The sequence below is a fragment of the Muscardinus avellanarius genome, assembly GCF_963383645.1.
Source record: "Muscardinus avellanarius genome assembly, chromosome: 3".
Classification (NCBI taxonomy): domain Eukaryota; kingdom Metazoa; phylum Chordata; class Mammalia; order Rodentia; family Gliridae; genus Muscardinus; species Muscardinus avellanarius.
The window spans coordinates 110483359-110500011 of NC_137788.1; the positions used below are offsets into that span (position 1 = coordinate 110483359).

Below are 16653 nucleotides of genomic sequence, written 5' to 3' on the forward strand. Positions count from 1 at the left end.
TCAACTACTTAGTGAGGCCCTTCGCAATTCAGTGAGACCCTGTTTTAAACTAAAGAGTAAAAACTAGGGCTGGGGGTTTAGCTGGAAGGTAGAATGCCCCTGGGTTCCATCCCCAGCACCACCAATAAATAAATAAAAATAAAAATAATTAAAAAAAAGAACAGGTCTTCCTAAGTTGCTGGGGATGGTCTTGAACCTGCGTCTCAGTCTCCTAAGTACTAGGACTCCAGGCCTGGGCCACCAGGCTCTGCTCCAACTACATCCACTGAGGAGGAAGGAGACGACCTTAACCCTTGCTTTCTGCTTCACGCTTAGCTCAGATTCGTGGATTGGCCAAGCTGGGGGGCAGGGGTAGGTGTGGGAGCTGAAGATAGGCCGTGGTTGGGGGAACTTCCTGCCCAGATGGTCGGGGCAGGAAGTCAGAGGACAGCCGGGGGCCATGGCGAAGGCCGGCCTGGACATGGACCTGTCCCACCCTGCAGGCCCTCGCTCAGACAGGCTGGCCTGTGGGTGGCTCTGGGTGATTACTCAGTTGATGGCCGTCCTCTTCCTGTCTGCTTTTGAGAGGGGAGGGAGGCTGCACTCTGGGCCTCGCTGGGCAGGGGGAGGCCGGAGGGAGGGAGGCCCCGGCTCATTTCCTCCACCTGCTCCCTTTTATGGTCTGCTTTGAAATCCTCCAGATTCAACCTCGCTGGCTCCTCCCATCACTTCTAGTCAGAACATCCTCCATCACCCACACCGGGGGAAAGGCGGAAGGAAGCCCTTCCCCACGTGCAGGTGGGGAGGCCCGGCCTGCCCCTCGCGGGCTCAGGGAGCCAGGGCGGGGGCGCCCCAGCTTCCCCCTGCGGACCTTTTGAGGGTCGGTTGCTCCCCCACAGACTAAAGAGAGCAGCCATTTTCTTGGTCACCACCATGTTGGAAATCAGAATGCCCCTGCTTCTGAAATCATTTCTAATACGCCCTGTCAAGGACTGTGGCTTGCCTGACAGGTCCCTTGAAGTAGCCTAGGTGGGCAAATTATTAATTTAGCATCAGTGGAGCCGGAGGTAGTGGCATAGGCCTGTAATGCCAGAACTTTGGAAGCTAAGACAGGAGGAGGGCAAGTTCGAGGCCAGTCTCAGCAACTTAGTGAGGCCTTGTTTCAAAATACAAAAGTTAAAAGGGCTGGGCATGTACCTAAGAGGTAGAATGCTCCTGGGTTCAATCCCCAAGACCACCACACCACACACACACACACACACACACACACACACACACAGCCAACAGGTTGAAATGAGGAATGGGATTAAAATTTCATAGACTATAAGCGTGGGGACACATTCTTCTTTATCAAGTAATATTCTTCTGGTGCTAAGCACATACCCTGATGCAGAGGCTCTTGCAGTGAATTTATCCTCAGGGATGAAAGTCGGAATGGACAATACAGAACCAGGCCCTATGGACCTGATTCCCTGGACTTTCCAGTCTCCATGAGGCCTAGCTGTGCTTAGAAGGGCCCCTGCTTTAGCCGGGCGTGGTGGCGCACGCTTGTCATCCCAGCACTTGGAAAGCTGAGACAGGAGGATCGCACAGGTTGGAAGCCAGCCTCAGCTACTGAGTGAGGCTCTCAGCAACTTACTGAGATCCTGTTTCCAAATAAAATATAAAATAGGTCTGGGTGTTGCGGGAGATGTTGGGTGGGGGGGATGTGCGTGTTGTGTGTGTGGAGAAGTAATCCCCCCTACCACCACCACCACACTGACAAACAGAAAACTGTGGATTCTTGTCCTAAGCTAAGAATAAGTATTCATCGCTTGGACAGCTGCTGAAGATTTAAAGGAGTTTATTAAAAAGATAGAAATATAGAGATAGTTACAGCCCTGTGCCGCAGAGGGGCACAGGGGGGCAATTCGAATGAAAATGCCAAAGAACTCCAGTTTACTGAGTTTTTATCCTGTCTAAGTCCAGCAGGTCCCTCTGATTTTTGGAGATCATGTTACTCCTTATCTCCAACCCCGGCTCTGCTTCTGTTATCTCTCCAGCGAATTTATGGCCTAAAGGGGGAGACATCTCTGTCTCCAGACACAGGCTTTTACCTTTCGTCTTCTCCCCCAAAATGTGTTAAATTGTTCTTAGGAATGCAAGGACATGTTAGCTAACCCTGGCTTTCTTAGTAAAGAAGATATATTTTAAAATTGGACATCTTTCCCAGTATTGACACATTAATACATTTTAAACCCTCTTCCCAATACCAGTACATGGGGGTATAACCCGGAGGTAGAAAATCCCCTGGCTTCCACCCCCAGTACTGAAAAAAAGAAAAAAAAGGGCCCTGCTTTGCCTTGGCCCTGAAGTAGCCATGGAGATTCCTTCCCCAGAAACCTCCATCTTCCCTGGGAATTCGTGGAAGCTATGACTCTTCCTCACCCCCCACCAAAGAGTGTGTGTGTGTGTGTGTGTGTGTGTGTGTGTGTGTGTGTGTTTTGGAGATTGAACCCAGCCCTATTTTATTTTTTATTTTGAAAACTTTCTCATTCAGTTGCAGAGTTTCACTAAGTTACCGCAGTGGCTGGCCTTGAACCTGAGCTCCTCCCGCCCCAGCCTCTGGAGTACTGGGATTACAGGCATGCTCCACTTTGGCGGCTCCCATAGGTATATCTTTTTAAATTTGTTCTGTTGCAGTAGTGACCTCAGATGGAAACCCCAGAGACTTCCTGTTTCTCGATTCTGCCCCCGCGGGCCTGGGTGCGGGGTCAGGTTCTAGTGTGCTGGCCTCCATCCTGGCTCTCTGAGCGCCTTCCTCCCTGCGGTCCCTCCTTCCAGAGACGCTCTCGACCTCTCCAGAGCTCCAGCCTTCCCTGTGTGCAGAGCGGCATGCGCCCCCCAAGACTAGGACAGGAGTGGGACCGGGTTCTGGGGCTGCTCCTCCTGCCGTTCCTGGTGGCCAGCATGCAAGGTACTTCCTCCAGCCAAGGGTCGGTGGGGGGGGGGCAGGCTCAACGCTGTCTCTGGGCGGTAGGGCGCCCATCCTGTTGAAGTGCAGGAAGCTTCCTTGGCCTGGGGAACAATGGCTCCATCTCTTTTCCCAAGGCGGTAGGCAAAAAATGTGCTTTGGGCAGGGCGTGGTGGTACATGCTTGTAATCTGAGCATTCGGGAGGCCCAGACAGGAGGATCACGGTCGTGGCCAGCCTCAGCTGCTTAGTGAGGCCCTTTGCAACTCAGTGAGACCCTGTTTCAAAATAAAGAATAAAAAATAGGGCTGGGTGTGTCGCTCAGAGGTAAAATGCCCCTGGGTTTCATCTCTAGTACTTAAAAAGTGCCCTGGGGAGAAGGGGAGGTGGCGCTATGCCCGTCCTGTGGCCGTGGACCCGTGGTGCTGGAGGGCACGCTTGTGTTTTAACTAGGAGGGAGCGCCACACTCATCCGTGTGTTGTTGGGGTTTTGTTTTTGTTTGTTTGGTCCTTGGAATTAAACCCAAGGCATTCTATCTTCAACCTACACCCCCTATTTTTATTCCTTATTTTGAAACAGGGTCTCACTGAGTTGCAAAGGGCCTCACTAAGCAGCTGAGGCTGGCTGCGAACCACAATCCTCCTGTCTCAGCCTCCCAAATGCTGGGATTACAAGAGTGCACCACCACGCCTGGCTTAAATTTTTAAAAATTTGAAACAGGATCTTGCTGAGTTGCTGAGGGTCTTGCTATGTGGCCGAGGCTAGCCTCGAACCTACTCTTCTCCTGTTTCAGCCTCCCAGGCACTGGGATGGCAGGCCTGCGCCACTGTGCCAGGCTCGGGAGTCACCAGCCGGTATACTGTCGCTTTAAACAGTCTTTGAGACCTTGACAGCCGCCATGAGCCCCAGCGTCAAGTTCCACGACACGGTCATTGTCTAGAGACAGGTCAAAAGAGTAGGAAAGAAAAGTTAAACAGGATCGCTCTATGGAGAACAAGGGAGGCGGGTGCCTCGGTATCAGCGAAACCCCAACCCGTGATGTTCGGCAGAAGTTGTGCCCATGGCAGGGGCACTGTCCCCCGCTGAGCCCGGCTTCTCCAGCTCGGCTCCGTTTCCTGGCTCCGGCTCCATTTCCTGGCTCCGTTTCCTTTTCCTGTTCCAGCAGGGGGACCGTCGTGCTTCGAAAGCTCGAGGAGCCTGCCCCATCACTTGGGGCTTCTCAGGGGCATCCTCCGGGCCCTCTCTGGTTGGTGACCGCGTCAGTCACGAAACCTGGAGTGTTCCAGGGCCCTCTGGTGCCAGGCTCGGTCCCAGCAGTGCTCAGGACGGTGATGCGATGGGAGAATGCTCTTGAGACTTTATTTCTGGTTTGGGAGAGGGGAGAAGGCATGAGAGCCAGCCTCAGCTACTTAGTGAGGCCCTCACAACTTAGTGAGACCCTGTTTCCAAATAAAGAATAAAAAATAGGGCTGGGGGTGGAGCTTGGAGGTCAAATGCCCCTGGGTTCAATACCAGCATGACAAAAAATAAATTAAAAAGCCTGTGGGACAATGATCCTTAGCTCCAGAGATTAAGAAATTCTTCCCAGGGATACGCAGACCTGACTTCCAAACTGTGTGCGTATGATTGTGCCGTCCTGCTAAGCACAGGGGATCTTGAGAAAGGTCACCATGTCCAAATCCTTCTGTGCACCGATCACATCTACAGATGGTGATCTAATCCCTCATCTGTGGCTGCCGGGTCAGCCGCATCTTGTTGACCTGATCCCTGCTGCTGGACGTCACGGGCATCCCTTCCCCTAGGCCTGTGTCTATGTGCCTCCTTCATTCTACCCATAATTCCCTGCTCCCTCCGCCCTCCCTACCTCTCCTTTGGCTATTTATTTATTTATTATTTATTTTGGTACTGGAGATTGAACCCAGAGGAACTCTATCTCCAAGTCATAACCCAAGCTTGGTTTTATTTCTTATTTGGAAAAGGATCTCGCTAAGTTGAGTGTGTGGGGGGGGTGCTCGCTAAGTTGCCGAGGCTGGCTTTGAACCTGCGGTCCTCCTGTCTCAGCCTCCCAAGTCCTGGGATTGCAACTGTGCACCACCACACTTTCTGATTTCAATGGAGGATTCAGGGTGCCCACACTCCTAGGTATTTCTCTGTCTCCCCATAGTACTGAGTTGGGTACAGTGGAAATGGTTTTGTCCCAGGAACCAGAAGAGCTATGTTCTAGCTGCGTCTCACGCCCTGAGGTTTTTCTATAAATCACAAAAGCTTCTGAGGCTTAGGTTCCTCAACACTAATTTGGGTATAATAACATGCCTTCCATTTGTTTGAAGATTGAGGTCTACGGATTGCAACTCACTGAGATCCTGTTTCGAAATACAGAACAAAAAACAGGGCCAGGGGGTGTAGCTCGGAGGTAGACTGCCCCTGAGTTCCAGCCCCAGACCTGCCAAAAAAAAATTATTTATTTATTTGGTGGTACTGAGGTTTATTTACTTATTTGGTGGTACTACCTCCAGGCTACACTCCCAGACCTATTTTTATATTTTTATTTGGAAATAGGGTCTCTTAAACCAGTGTGGCTGGCTTCAAACCTGCGCGATCCTCCTGTCTCCGCCTCCCAAGCAGGGATTTTATTTATTTATTTATTTTTTTATTTTTTGGTGGTACTGGGGTTCTTGGAAGCCCTTCTACCTCCGGGCTACACTCCCAGACCTATTTTATACTTTTTTATTTTTGGAAACAGGGTCTCTTAAGCCAGCACGGCTGGCTTTGAACCTGCGCGATCCTCCTGTCTCCGCCTCCCAAGCGCGGGGATTACAAGCGTGCGCCACCATGCCTGGCTTTATTCTTTATTTTGAAACAAGGTCTCCCTAAGTTGTGGAGGGCTTCACTAAGTAGCTGAAGCTGGCTGCGAACCTGTGATTTGCCTTCTCTGCCTCCCAAGGATTGGGATTATGTGTGCCTCCATGCCCAACTATTCATTTTTATATGGCACTGGAAATTGAACCCAGGGGCATTCTACCTCTGAGCCACATCCTCAACCCAATTTTATTTTATTTTATTTTTATTTTTTTTGTTTTTGTTTTTAAACAGGATCTCGCTAGGTTGCTGAGAATCTCACTGCAACGCAGAGGGTTTTCCTTGAACCTGCGATCCTCCTCTCAGCCTCCCAAGTACTGGGATTACAGGTGTGCACCTTCATGCCCTGCTTACATAAGACCTTTTTAAATGTTTGGTCTCAACAGAGAGCGCCTGGTAAGTCCACAACAGTAGCTCTAAGATTCACCTCCTTTACTCTGTGTGTGTGCATGTGTGTGTACACGCGTGTGTGTGCATGTGTGTGTGTACACGCGTGTGTGTGTACACGTGCGTTTTAGTCGCATATCATAACGTCACTCAGAGTGATAGCTTTACTGGACACAGGTGGCTTGTTCCTAGAAGAATAAAAAGTTCCCTAGTGCCTTTCTCTTTCCCAACTGTGTGGTTCTGGCTTCCTCTGATGTGAAGTTTTCCTCTTACAGTTCTGCTTTTTCATCAGAAACATGGCCGGGCTGGGCCGGGTCTTCTTCTGTTCTTTCTCTAAGTTCCAGGAAGACTCTGTTACGTTAGCCTTGGCATTCAGACCCCTTGCCACCTGCCTGTCAGAATTACATGGAAACAGTCGGATCTTTCCCTTTTAAGGTGTTTTCTTTTACTTTCTAAAAGATGCCTTTGGGTAGCCAGGAGTGGTGGTGCACACCTGGAAACCCAGTCCTTGGGAGGCTGAGACAGGAGAACGGCAGGTTTGAGACCAGCCTCACAACCTAGTGAGACCTTGTTTCTAAATAAAAAATAAAAATAGGGCTGGGGAAGCCACTTGCTTGTAATCCCAGCGCAGGGAGGCTGAGACAGGAGGATCGCACAGGTTCAGCTACTTAGTAAGGCTCTCAGCAGCTTGGTGAGACCCTGTTTCCAAAAGTAAAGTTCCTGGGTTCCATCCCCAGTAACACACACACACACACTCACACACACACATACACACACACACACACACACACACACACAGTTTTTTAAAAAAGCAAGAAAATATTTTATCAGTAATTACCACTTCCTTTTTTATCAGTAAGAAGTCACAGCTAACCACCAGGCCAGCCTTGTTAGACCGGCCACACCCAGAAGGGTAGGCGGAGGGAGCAGACCTGCCCTGGGCTCTGCACTGCCCAGAGCCGCTGAACATCTTTGTGCCTCCTGTTAGACCACGAATGGTCCCGTCTCCTACGTGTGAATCTGAGACTCTGAGACTGAGCCAAAGATAAGCTGGGCCAGCAGTTCCTAGTCAGGGTGGGGCAGGGAATTTCATCTACCACCTGTTGTCACCCTGGAATAGAAAACGCTCCTGGCATCTAGTGGGCAGAGGCCTGGGATGCTGCTAAATAAAGACCCTTTGACACAAAGGACGGACCTGCTTCCTCCAAAGGAAATTATTGTTCCCAAATATTTCAGTCATTTCTTTCAAAACTTTTCTGAAAAGCAGATCTAGGTGCCCGTCTTTACCACGTCTATGGAGTCACACGGAGAATAATAACAACAAGAAAGAAAGAGAGTCTGGAATTTATCTAGCTGCTTTAAAACCCTCAAGAGGATGTCCTGCTGGACTCCGGGAGGCTGGGCGCCTGGTGCATGTCATGGGCCTGAATTAGCTGTTGCTTGGACGGCACTGATTCCATCAGGGGATTATAAAGTACGGACCGGACCACTCGGGAGCACCCAGGGTCTGTGCAGGCGCCAGGCAGGGCAGAGCAGATGCTCAGTAAAGTTTGCTGGAGGATGAGTGAATCTGGAGAGCCCGGGCCATTTGGCATCGTTAGGGGTGAAAGAGGATGCTCTGGGACATGGTAGACACTTGCCATCTTGAATAACGTGACTAAGGACTGGAGGGACAGACGCCAAGGAGGATGTTCCTCTCTTTCCTCTCCCTTTACCTTTCTCTTGTTCTTTCTCAGCCTCCGCACAGACATTCCTCATTCTTCTCCTTCCACAGAAAGAACAGACCTCTGTCCACTATGCACTTTCTAGCCAGACAAGCTGGCACACACCTGTAATCCCGGTACCTGGGAGGCTGAGACGGGAGGATCGTGGTTCGCAGACAGCCTCAGCTACTTAGTGAGGCCCTCTGCAACTCAGTGAGACCCGGTTTCAAAATAAAGAATAAAAAATAGGGCTGGGGGTGTAGCTTGGAGGTCAAATGCCCCTGGGTTCCATCCCCAGACCTGCAAAAAAAAAAAAGGTCTGGGAGTATAGCCCAGACGCAGAAAACCTCTGGGTTCCACCCCCGGTACCACACACACACACACACACACACACACACACACACACACACTAAAAAATATAGGGGGGAGGTAGCTTGGAGGTCGAATGCCCCTGAGTTCCATCCCCAGACCTGAAAGAAAAAAAAAAAAAAAAGGACTGAGGGTATAGCTTGGAGGTAGAATGACCCTCAGTTCCATCCCCAGTACCGCAAATAAATAAATAAAGAATAAAAAAATAGGGATGTAACTCAGAGGTCGAATGTCCCTGGATTCCATCCCCAGACCACCCCCCACACAAAAATATGCCTTGATCCACCTGTGTGGTCATCTGCTCCAGAGAGATGACCTACTGCCCTCTCCACCCCTGTATTTCACAGCGGGATCTGTTCCTACAGCACCCTGGGCTCATCTTCATCATAGTATCCAAAATATTAGATCAGGATGATTTGGGATGGGGGAGGGCACTAGGGATTGGATCCGGGCATTCGACCTCTGAGCCCTACCCCAGTCCAATTTTATTTTCTATTTTGAGTCTACTAAGTTGCTAAGGGTCTCGCTGAATTGTCTAGGCTGGCCTCGGACCTGTGATCCTCTAGTCTCAGGTTCCAGTTACTGGGATGACAAGCGTGCGCCATCGCGCTCGGCTGCATGATCGGTGTGTCTGTCTGGCCCACACGAGTGGATTACACTTTTTAGGGTAGAATCATGTGCTGTTTGTGTCTATCCTCACCACAGATTTCCAAACTATTGGCTTACCGCCTCCTTTTCAGGAAAAAGAAATTACTCAGCGTCCGCCTCGTCTCTTCTGCCGACTCCATATTTATATTTTTATTCGTGTCCCCAGTGGCGCCTGAGACTAGTACCGCCCCCTTGGGATCACTGACTCTGAGAATCCTTGCAGAGACCCACTGAAGGCTTAGTGAGCTAAATTACAGACAGGTGAAACAGCCCAGAGAGGAGAGATGGCTTGCCACCAGTGTATCTGAAAATGCACCAGTACTGAAGCAAGGGAGACAGGCTGTGTAATGGACCAGCTCGGCCGGAGCACTGGGACCGTTGGGACAGGGGTCTTGGAAGGTGGGCAAGGATTCAGCCGAGGGTGACAAACAGACACAGACAACTCAAGGATGTTGTATCTGGGGGTAATTTGTAAGGTAGTGGGCAAGGAATATATACAGTAAAAAGAAATTGATTATATTATTGAATAACTTTGGTTTATATATAAGGTTTTTTTTAGATTAATGGTTTTTTTGTGTGTGTGGTACTGGAGTTCCTGGAAGCCCTTCTACCTCCGGGCTACACTCCCAGACCTATTTTTACATTTTTTTTTAATTTGGAAACAGGGTCTCCTAAGCCAGGGCGCGCGGCTGGCTTCGAACCTGCGCGATCCTCCTGTCTCTGCCTCCCAAGTGCGAGGATTACAAGCGTGCGCCACCACGCCCGGCTAGATTAATGGTTTTATATATAATTTAATTAGGATACTTATTATTGTATATGTTTTTGAAACGGGGGGGGGTTTCTTGCGAGAAAACCCCGGCGAGTTCTTGTCTACGGAGAGCGAAGAATGACACCCGCAGACCTCAGGAAGGGGAGTAAAAGGTTTATTGGAAGCAGCAGGGAATGGGGCAAGGGTGGCTGAACACCATCAAAGGGGCTGGAACTCTGGGTCCAGCAGCTAGATTAATGGTTTTATATATAATTTAATTAGGATACTTATTATTGTATATGTTTTTGAAACGGGGGGGGGGTTTCTTGCGAGAAAACCCCGGCGAGTTCTTGTCTACGGAGAGCGAAGAATGACACCCACAGACCTCAGGAAGGGGAGTAAAAGGTTTATTGGCTGAACACCATCAAAGGGGCTGGAACTCTGGGTCCAGCAGCTGCCTTCAGGACAATACTTGAGAGTAGCCCAAGCCGAATTGCCTTCAGGTGCAGGCTGGTCGGAACTCCGGGGTCCAGCATCTGCCTTCAGGGTCACTACCGAGTGTCGCCCGAGCCAAGTGCCCATCAGTTGCAAACTACTTTCTCCCAGAGTCCACGCGATCTGCCAGAAAAGAGGTGCAGGTCACCCCTAGGGGCCTGGTTAGCCATGATGTCCAGCAGAGGCCTTCAGGTCACTACTTGAGAGTTGCCCAAGCCACGTGCCCTCAGATGCACTCTGCCTTCTCTCAGGGCCAACACAACCTGAGGGGGTCCCGAGTGGGAAAGTGACCTGCTTTTGCCATCTGACTGGCTGATGCCTGACCGCTTGCAAGTCCGTTTGTGGTTGTGGTGACTCCAAGGAGAATTTGCATAGGACATTTGCAAGTTCTTTGAAGGGTCTCCTTTCAGGAATGCCAGACTTGCTGGGTGGGTTTGTTGATTAGGAAACTCAGGATGGCTTTGTGAAGCTCTGGCCTTCTTATCTCTGAGCCTTTGGAGTTTCAGGAATTTGTCGCCCCTCAGGAAACTCAGGAAATTAACTTTTTCTACCAAAGCCTTTTCCCTATCTGCCTATTTCCTTTCTATCTCCTCATTTTGATTTGGTAGTACATGTTGACCAGTTACTAGACTTCTGGTATAATATTTTTTTTGTATGAAGAGATTAAAACTATAATTAGAAATTATCATTAAGATTTTTTATATATTGTAAGAAGCTCTTTTTATTATATATATATAGAATACTTTTATCTATTTTATTTTTAAACATTATAAAAAACTAAGTCTAATTTAACCAGGGAGCTTTGTACGGCCTCCTTTTCCAGTAAGTAAATACCTCTTTTTAAAATTGTTTTGTTATGGGTTTTTTTTGGGCATATGTTAATAAACACTAAACCAGTCTTGTTTTAGTTAATTTAAAATAGGATATCTTTTATCATTAATATTAACCCATCTATTTTTTTTATCTTTGTAAACTCTAGTAAATGGTACCGATTAGCTTTTTTTTTTCTCTAGGGGGTTGTCACAGCCTATTTTCAATAATGTAAGCAGAATTAAACTTAGTCATAATAGTGAGAGGCATGTGGTTTTTTTTTAGCCTTTTTTTTTTTAACTGTTTAAGCCTTTTGTATGACTAAGTTTTTTTTGGCTTTTTTGAAATATATCTTGTTGTAATATATCTACTAATGTGTTAAAAATCCCCTTTTTCTTCTCTAGCCAATTTTATTATAGCTTGGAGCAAGGCAGGGGGCGTTTGAGGGCTCAGACATATTACCTGAAAATTTATCTTTTACGGAATCACTTTTACCTGTTTTTATAGTCAAAACTCAGTGGGGTTTTTCCCTTCCTTATCGCTTGGGGCAGAACCAGATGGATCCTCCTACCACCCATGCCTGCTTCTCAAGGTCCAACTTCCTCTGAAATTCTGAATTCCTGATCATGAAATAATCATCTCCCCTTCCCCTTCCCCTCCTCTTCTTCCTCCTCCTTTTCTTCTTCCTTGTCTTCCTCTTCCTCCTCCTCCTCCTCTTCTTCCTCTTCATTTTTTATGTTGAAACAGGACCTCCTTAACTCGCCAAGGGTCTCACTAAGTTTCTGAGGCTGTCCTTGAACCTGCAATCCTTCTGACTCAGCCTCCCAAGTCCTACAGTGACAGGTGTGCACCACCACACCCAGCTTGGATAAAGCACTTTTAAATTTATTTTATTTTATTTTATTTTTGCGGTACTGGAGATTTGAACCCAGAGGCTTTCTACCTCCATGCTACACTCCCAGCCCTATTTTATATTTTATTTGGAAACAGGGTCTCACTAAGTTGTGAGAGCCTCACTAAGTAGCTGAGGCTGGCCACGAACCTGCGCGATCCTCCTGTCTCAGCCTCCCAATGAAGACTATACCCACTCTCCCAAGAAGAAATGCCCACCTTGTCCTCTTTGCCAGCCTCTCAAGCTGAAGCCTGGGTCCCCGGGGCCACGCTGCCTTCTCTCAAATGAGCCCCGGTCTTTCATCTTTCTCTGACAGGTCCCTCAGAGGTGATCGTCACCTCGGGCAGCAACGTGAATCTGTCGATCCCCAGGCACCTGCTGGGAAGCTACACTCAACTGGCCTGGTTTTTCGGTTCCCAACAGAAGATTGTGGAATGTGAGTTGAGCTCACCTGAGCCCTGTACGTGCTATAACTCTTCACTCAAGGACAGGGTGCAGCTCGATGCTCAGGACCCTGCAGAGCTGCGTATCTACAGGGTCCAGAAAAACGACAGCAATACGTACGTCTTGAAAGTGTTGCAGAAGAGTGGGAAAGAGAAGGACTGGAAGATACGCCTGCGGGTGTTTGGTAAGTGAGCGGAGCCAGGGCAGCCCCGCCAGGGCTCCGGGGTCGAGGGAGCCTCCGGGAGAAAGGGAACTCTCAGGGCAGACTAGCCGAATTCATTTCCTGTAAAGCCTGCTCCAGTGCGAGCCCGAGCCCCAACAGGTAGACATAGGCCACCTAAAACTTTTCCTAGTTGGGTGTGGTGGCGCACCCTTGTAATCCCAGCATTTGGGAGGCTGAGACAGGAGGATCATGGTTCGAGGAAAGCCTCAGTTACTTAGTGAGGCCCTTCACAGCTCAGTAGCCGAGGCTGGCTTTGAACCTGTGCGATCCTCCTGTCTCAGCCTCGTAAGCGCGGGGATTACAAGCGTGCGCCACCACGCCCGGCTCTCAGAGAAGTTTGATGAGAGAGAAACCGATTTATGTAACCTGATTCAAGTCTGTGTATCTGACCTAAATATTTATGGCCCAAAGGGTAGGGTACTAATGCAGAGGCATGGTCCCTAAGGGAGGCCCCCGGGGAGGGGAGCTGATTGCAGAAGAGGTCTGGACCCACATCCGAGGGGCAGCCACCAGGGCCTGGGGTCCTCATCCGACAGGGAGGATCACTATAGCCACCTTGTAGGTTGTTATGAGGGTCAAAGCAGATAATAAAAGTTTAAGCAATTTTACTTCTAACGCAATGCAAATGAACAGCGTTACATATACATGTATACCCAGGTCCTACCAGCCAGGTGGTTTCTGGCCCAAGAGGCCAGAGTTCCCTTCTCCTACTTCCTCCCTGTCATGTGGCCTGAAAATTTAGGAATCCCTCAGGACAGAAAAGTTCTTGCCATGGTATTCTTATAAACCAGCTTTCTACAAACCAAGAGTAAATAAAGCTAAAGAGCCCCGATCTGTGCTACTTACCAACGCCTGTCATTTCTGTGGCATAAACACCCTGAGCTTAGCTCATTGCGAGTTATGACACATTTTCAGAAATTTTGAGTAAATTGCAACATTTCAGAGTATCTAGCACTCGGCACGCTGGCCTGGCTCCAGCACACCCTGACCAGGGCGTCTAGATCCCTACAATACGATTAACAGAAGACTCATCTTTCAGTCCAGGCTGGGCGCTGTGTGCACGCCTGTAATCTCAGTACTTGGGAGACTGAGACAGGAGGATTGACAGTTCAAGGCCAGCCTTGGGAACCTTGTTAGACCCTTAGCAACTTAGCGAGACCCTGTTCCAAAATAAAAAATAAATAAATAAAAAGAGCCGGGAGGATAGGTTGGAGGTAAACACCCTGGGTTCAATCCCTAGTACCCAAAGCAAACAACAGACAAACTCTCCAGTCCTGTCTTGGCATTGAGATTACTCAAAGGCCACCCCAGCTGTCTTGGGAAGTCCTATCCACAAAGCACTCAGTGCTGTGCTGGCTACTGGGAAACGAGCCTCCAGTTGTGCCATAAACTTCGCCACAGTTTAACCCCACACCGCCTGAGCTGCACCAGCGCAGGTGTTTTCCCCTTGACTAGCATGGGAAGACCCACAGCCCTTGAGGTGCATCAGCCCTCGCCCCGAAGGACTAGAGGCTGGGAGGCCTCATGTTGCATCCGGAGCAGGACAGCAACATGTTGCATCCGGAGCAGGACAGCAACAGCGACACTAATGCAGCCCAGCTGGACTCAGAATGCTCCTCCAAAGCTAGTGTTTCGTTCTTTCTGCTCACAGCTACTCCACCCATCCACCCATCCAGCCTATCACCAGAATGCCCAGACACTGAGGTGCCGACAGGAGCAGGCAGGCCATGGGTAACAGGCAGGGAGTCACAGGAGGCTCCACTCTGCAGCCCTTCCTCTGCGTGGTGGTGCAAAGGGTCTTGCCCAGAGGAGACCAGGACTCTTACCCCACGGCCGTCCTGAATTTGAGCTGGAGTTTGGCTCCAAGGTGCAGCTGTGGGCCATTGTTAGATAAGGGGCCCTGGGCATCGCAGACAGCTGGTATACCAAGCTTGAGCCCAGCTGATCTCTGGCTCACAGATGGCCGGCACCCCATGGTGTTCCTGGGTGCATGTAGAGGGCTCTGTCGCCCCCTACTGGACTTGGTTAGGCATTGCCTGCAGGCTGCCGCTTTTGTAGGCTGTAGACTACCAGAGTGGACAGCGCTCACTAGCGCCCTCTGGAGGAGCCTCTGCCCCCACCCCCCCCCCGGGTGGTCCTCGTGGCCCCTCCTGGTTCCTTTTATAAGTTTTGAGCTAAATCCTTGTAGCACAAGTGCCTCTTACATACACTAATACATAGTCTCATAACATCCTCCTCATTTTTAGACCCTGTGCCCGAGCCGGTCATAGATATTGAGAAGACAGAAGAAATAGAAGGCAACTGTTACCTGAACCTGTCCTGTGTGATACCAGAGGACCACCAGCCTGTCAGCTACATCTGGTACAGCGATGCGGGGCCCTTTCCAGAGGAGCTCCAGAGGAGCGTGCTGGAGGTCACCGTGACTCCACAGAACTGTTCCGCGTTGTACACCTGCCAAGCCAGCAATCCTGTGAGCAGCAAGAACAGTACCGTCTACTTCACACCACCCTGCACCCTGGGTAGGCTATACGCCCCAGAGAGCCCGGGGCACGGAGGGGCTGGGCTTCCTTTAAGGGAGGAAAGGTTTAGGGACCCCACTTAGCCCTCAGCATGGAATGTGCAGAGAATTGCAAAGCACAGGGAAGGCAGAAAAACAGATGAGCAGGAGGTAGAAGAGGGGACGGAGCCGGAGCCTTGTCCCTGGGCGGGTGCCACCGGGGTTAAGTTTGGTGAAGGTACCACCCCTGGCTTCCTGTTTCAGATTCCTCTCTGTCCCTGGGTGTGGTCCACTCGCCGGGGCATCCTGGCTCCAGCCCAAGCCTCCACCAGCGGGGGGCTAAGCTAGCTCCGGAGTGGGGCAGCTAAGGGCCTGGGCTTTAGCACCAGTCCCCCTTGGATCCAGTCTTGAATCTCTCATTTCCTTGCTAAGCACGTTACTTCGTTCCCCCAATTCATGCCCTTCTTACATAAAAGACAGAATAAGAGTTTTGATCTATTGACCCTACACTTAAAGGGTCAAGCTTGGGGCCGGGCGTGGTGGCGCACGCTTGTAATTCCAGCGCTTGGGAGGCGGATACAGGAGGATCACGCAGATTCGAAGCCAGCCTCTGTGGCTTAAGAGACCCTGTTTCCAAATAAAAACATAAAAATATAGGTGTATGGGAGTATAGCCCGGAGGTAGAAGGGTTTCCAGGAACCCCAGTACCACCAAAAAAAAAAAGGGTCAAGCTCGGTGTCCCAGCTGTCTGTGATGTCTGGGCCCTTCTCTAACGATGGTCTATAGCTGGTACCTTGGGGCCAGTCTTCAGCTCGAGTTCAGGGAGGGTCCAGTGTTCCCACTCTGTGATCTAAGCCCCTAAGAAGCAAACTTAGAGGGTGAAGAATTGTCTTTGCTTATGACTCTGGAGATGTTTAGTCCACATTAGACGGGCTTCCCAGTTGGAGCCCGGCTGCAGGTCTTCAGGGCATCATGATGGGAACGGAGGGAAGGTGAGAGCTGGCATCACATCATGGCCACAGGGAGAGAGAGGAAGGCCAGAAGAGCTCAGAGACGCTGGCCCTGGCCATGCCTCCGGGGACCCCTGCTGGCAACCTGTCCTGCCTCTAACATGGCGGCCAAAAGAGGTCTGCGAGACATCAGACCTAAATCCCAAACCCTAACAATATGTGAGCTACCTGACACCATGCCTGACGGGTCCGCAGGGCAGGACAGCTACGTTAGGCTCAGCCCCTTCAACTCTGGAGACACCTGGACTAGGGACACCCGTGAATAAATCTGGGTCACCTCTCTAGTGCGCCAGGCTCCATATCCCCCCTGCCTCTGAGGGACGCCCCTGGCCCCTGGTCCACGTGTCCCCCCACAGTTCCAGGGGCCCTGGCTCCTGGGAACATTGCTCTTTCTTAGCCGCCCTGGGCTCAGTCTTTCCTCTTCTCTGTGCTGATTTCTTTAACTTTTGTTTCTATAGTCAGAGACCATGGACTTCTGTGTTCTTCTTCCTTCTTCCCAACTAACTGGCCCTGTCTTCTCTAGCTCCTCCTAATACGACCTGCTCTGCCTGACCGCAGACCCAGCGCCACAGGTCGGTGTCTGGCCACAGACCACAGTTTGGCCGGGCAATTCCAACATCACTTTCAGGCCAATAC

General features: G+C 50.2%; 1 protein-coding gene across 1 annotated transcript in view; it reads left to right on the top strand.

Moving 5' to 3' along the window:
* Nucleotides 1-439: 439 nt before the first annotated feature.
* CD48 (CD48 molecule) overlaps nt 440-16653 on the top strand; it is a gene marked incomplete at both ends in the record, with an annotated part of 35664 nt that continues 19450 nt past the window's right edge. Inside the window, 3 exons of the mRNA XM_080691535.1 lie at nt 440-506; nt 12160-12471; nt 14757-15029. Of these exons, the coding sequence (XP_080547661.1) occupies nt 440-506; nt 12160-12471; nt 14757-15029 (652 nt within the window). The remainder of the gene's footprint in view (nt 507-12159; nt 12472-14756; nt 15030-16653) is intronic.